The 2,844-nt window shown below is 36.8% G+C and overlaps 1 protein-coding gene across 1 annotated transcript; it reads right to left on the reverse strand.

Moving 5' to 3' along the window:
- Window positions 1–733: 733 nt before the first annotated feature.
- LOC110878431 (protein ALP1-like) lies at window positions 734–2,417 on the reverse strand. The gene is made up of 2 exons (XM_022126731.2): window positions 1,803–2,417; window positions 734–1,712 (listed from the first exon to the last, which is right to left on the reverse strand). Exons 1-2 carry the CDS (start codon window positions 2,302–2,304, stop codon window positions 862–864), a joined length of 1,353 nt encoding a protein of 450 aa, XP_021982423.1. The 5' UTR covers window positions 2,305–2,417; the 3' UTR covers window positions 734–861.
- Between the last annotated feature and the right edge of the window lie 427 nt (window positions 2,418–2,844).

The following is a 2,844-nucleotide window of genomic DNA, read 5'->3' on the forward strand; positions in this document are numbered from 1 at the left end:
CTACTAAAATGCTTTGGCCACATTCACGTGCAACATCTTTATTAAATATATTAAAATCAACTTCTTGTAACGGCGTACCATCAGCATTCATCCAGAAAAACTCCCCTCGATACAAAGTTGATTCGTCAAAATTTCTGCGAAATTTCCAACGGAATGTGCCATTTATGGTCATTGTTTTGTTTCCAAAATCAGTATCCCTAGAGGCAATATGAAACATGAGGTGCTCGATGTTACCGTCAATGACCTCCATTGTATATGTTTCGAAAGATGATGTTACAAAGTAAATATGATATGATGCTAACACCAAAAGACATAAGAAGTTTTTAGAATCCATGTTATGCTTTTTGGTAATGGTAGTGATCCCAATAGTTTGTGTTCTTTATATAGATGATATCTTAGTTATTGTATATATTGACAATTAATATATTAATCATCCAATATCAGTATTTATGTTATAACAGTTAATATATTAATTACCCCACTTTATTACATGAATCACCTCTAATAAAACGTAAGTTTTTTATCTGTTTTTTAAGCAATTCGAATCATCTCTAATAAAACGTAAGATGTTTATCTAGTTTTTTAAGACCATGCGTAATGGTGTAACATTATAATGCCCCCACCATGGGGCGTTTTGCGCCATGTGGCAGCCCAGTCAGCAAGGGGCATTATACCATAAAATGGTGTAGTGGGGCATTATTCAGATAATGCCCATGCAATCATTTCCCAATTATTTTTTTTAAACTTTAAATACTTTATTAAATAAAAAAAATACAATACTAGAAATAAAAAACATAAAATCCGATTAAATAAAAAAATACTACAAATAAAAAAATTAAAATCCGAATATAAAAAAAAAGACTAGTTTTCATCTTCGCTTTCTTCACCCTCGTCCTCCGTTTCTTCCTCTCCCTCCGGTGGAACATACCGAACCGACCATGCGTGGTGTAGTAAATCAACCATTAACTGGGAATGGTACGGTTCGTAACGCAACTCTCGCGCGTTATTCACTCTTTCTTCCATTGACGCCTGCGGATGCTCTTCTTGAACGGCTTCTGGCACATAATTCTGGCATATTGCCTTTCCTTCGTCTTCCAAAATCATGTTGTGCATGATTATACACGCGTACATAGCATCTCTCATTTTTTGCTTGCTCCATGCACGACAAGGATTTCTCAAATAATGCCAGCGTTGTTTAAGAACCCCAAAGCATCTCTCAATGTCTTTTCGTGAAGACTCTTGAACCTTTTTAAAATATGCTCTTTTTTCATCAAAAGGATCACTATACGTTTTCACGAAAATCGAATACCTAGGATATATTCCGTCGCTCAAGTAATATCCATGAGGGTAATAGTTTCCATTTGCGTAAAACGACGCTTTAGGAGCTTTGCCAGAAATCCACTCCTCTAACAGCGGAGATTGTTCAAAAACGTTGATATCATTGCATGACCCGACCACGCCAAAGTAAGCAGACCAAACCCAAAGGTCCTGTGAAGCAACCGCCTGAAGAATAATAGTGGGTCCTTTTTGGTCACCACGTGTGTGTTGGCCTCGCCATGCAGTCGGGCAGTTATCCCAACGCCAATGCATGCAATCTATGCTCCCGATCATACCAGGCAAACCATGCTCGGCATTATGTACCTCGTAGATCTTTTGAAGGTCCTCCCATGTAGGCGTTCTAAGATAACGCGCACCGTACACATCAATTATACCTTTATAAAAAAAAAATAGTCACAAAAAAAAATTAAAGAAATTGTAAACATAGACAAAAAAAATAAAAGTGTAAAGTATAGGAATTTTACCGCGACAAAAATGCTCCAAGCTATCTCTCGTTGTTTTCTCCCCCATTTTTAGATACTCGTCATTGATGTCGGTAGTGTTTCCATAAGCAAGGATTCGTAACGCCGAGGTACACTTTTGGATACCGGTAAATCCAAGTTCCCCTCTCGCATCCGCTTTTTGTTTAAAAAAATCGTAGTTGGCTTCCAAGTCGTGGACTATACGTAGAAATAACCGCTTACTCATTCGGAAACGACGTCTAAACATTTCGTTCGAATATGTCGGCTCCTCGTCAAAATAATCCTTCATCAAACGATCGTGTGCCCCGCGTCGGTCTCGTTCAATATAACCTCTTTTACCTTTTTTGGCTTGTGGGCGACGACAATGCTCGGCATATCTCATCGCTAGTTTACAAGCACCCGTAACCGCCTCTTGCTCAACCTCCTCATCGGTTGAACCATCGCCATCCGCAAAAAACTCGTGATAGCAATAGTTTAGCATGGAGGAAGAACTAGGAGAATCCATCAAGTTTTTATAAAATTCTTGTATTTTTTAGAGAGTTTTTGTGATTATTTGAGTTGAAAATGTTTGAGGGTATATATATATATATATAGGGGGAAATAAAAAAAATAAAAAATAAAAACTAGCCGTTAGCAACTAGCCGTTTGATTCGTCCGTTCCACATTCTCGAGCGTTTTAAAAATCACGCCAAAACAAATTTTTTTCAAAAAAAACGCCGGAAAACGCCCCGTGTAATGGCGAATCCGGCGTTATGCAGCGTTTTTTTTCAAATTTTTTTAAAAAAAACGCCCCGTTACGGGGGGTCTAAGCAATACGGCATATTTAATATAATTAATATATTAATCACCCCACTTTACTACATGAGCCTCACTTACTTTATTTAAAACCCTGTGTATTACACGAGTTGAATAAAATAAATATAATTATATATACTAAGTAATAAAATAGTTATATCTTTTAAAAACTCATGTATTGCACGATTTGAATAAACACATGTCTTACACTAATAATGTAATCCGTTAACACATTTAGTCATCAAGATAT

This window comes from Helianthus annuus, chromosome 9 (assembly GCF_002127325.2).
Source record: "Helianthus annuus cultivar XRQ/B chromosome 9, HanXRQr2.0-SUNRISE, whole genome shotgun sequence".
NCBI classification, from domain to species: domain Eukaryota; kingdom Viridiplantae; phylum Streptophyta; class Magnoliopsida; order Asterales; family Asteraceae; genus Helianthus; species Helianthus annuus.

Excerpts from the sequence above, each read along its gene's own strand:
- LOC110878431 (XM_022126731.2), bottom strand. The coding sequence starts at position 2,304 with ATGGATTCTCCTAGTTCTTCCTCCATGCTAAACTATTGCTATCACGAG. Across the intron at positions 1,713-1,802 it reads CTTGGAGCATTTTTGTCGCG|GTATAATTGATGTGTACGGT; the intron begins GTAAAATTCCTA and ends TTTTTTATAAAG.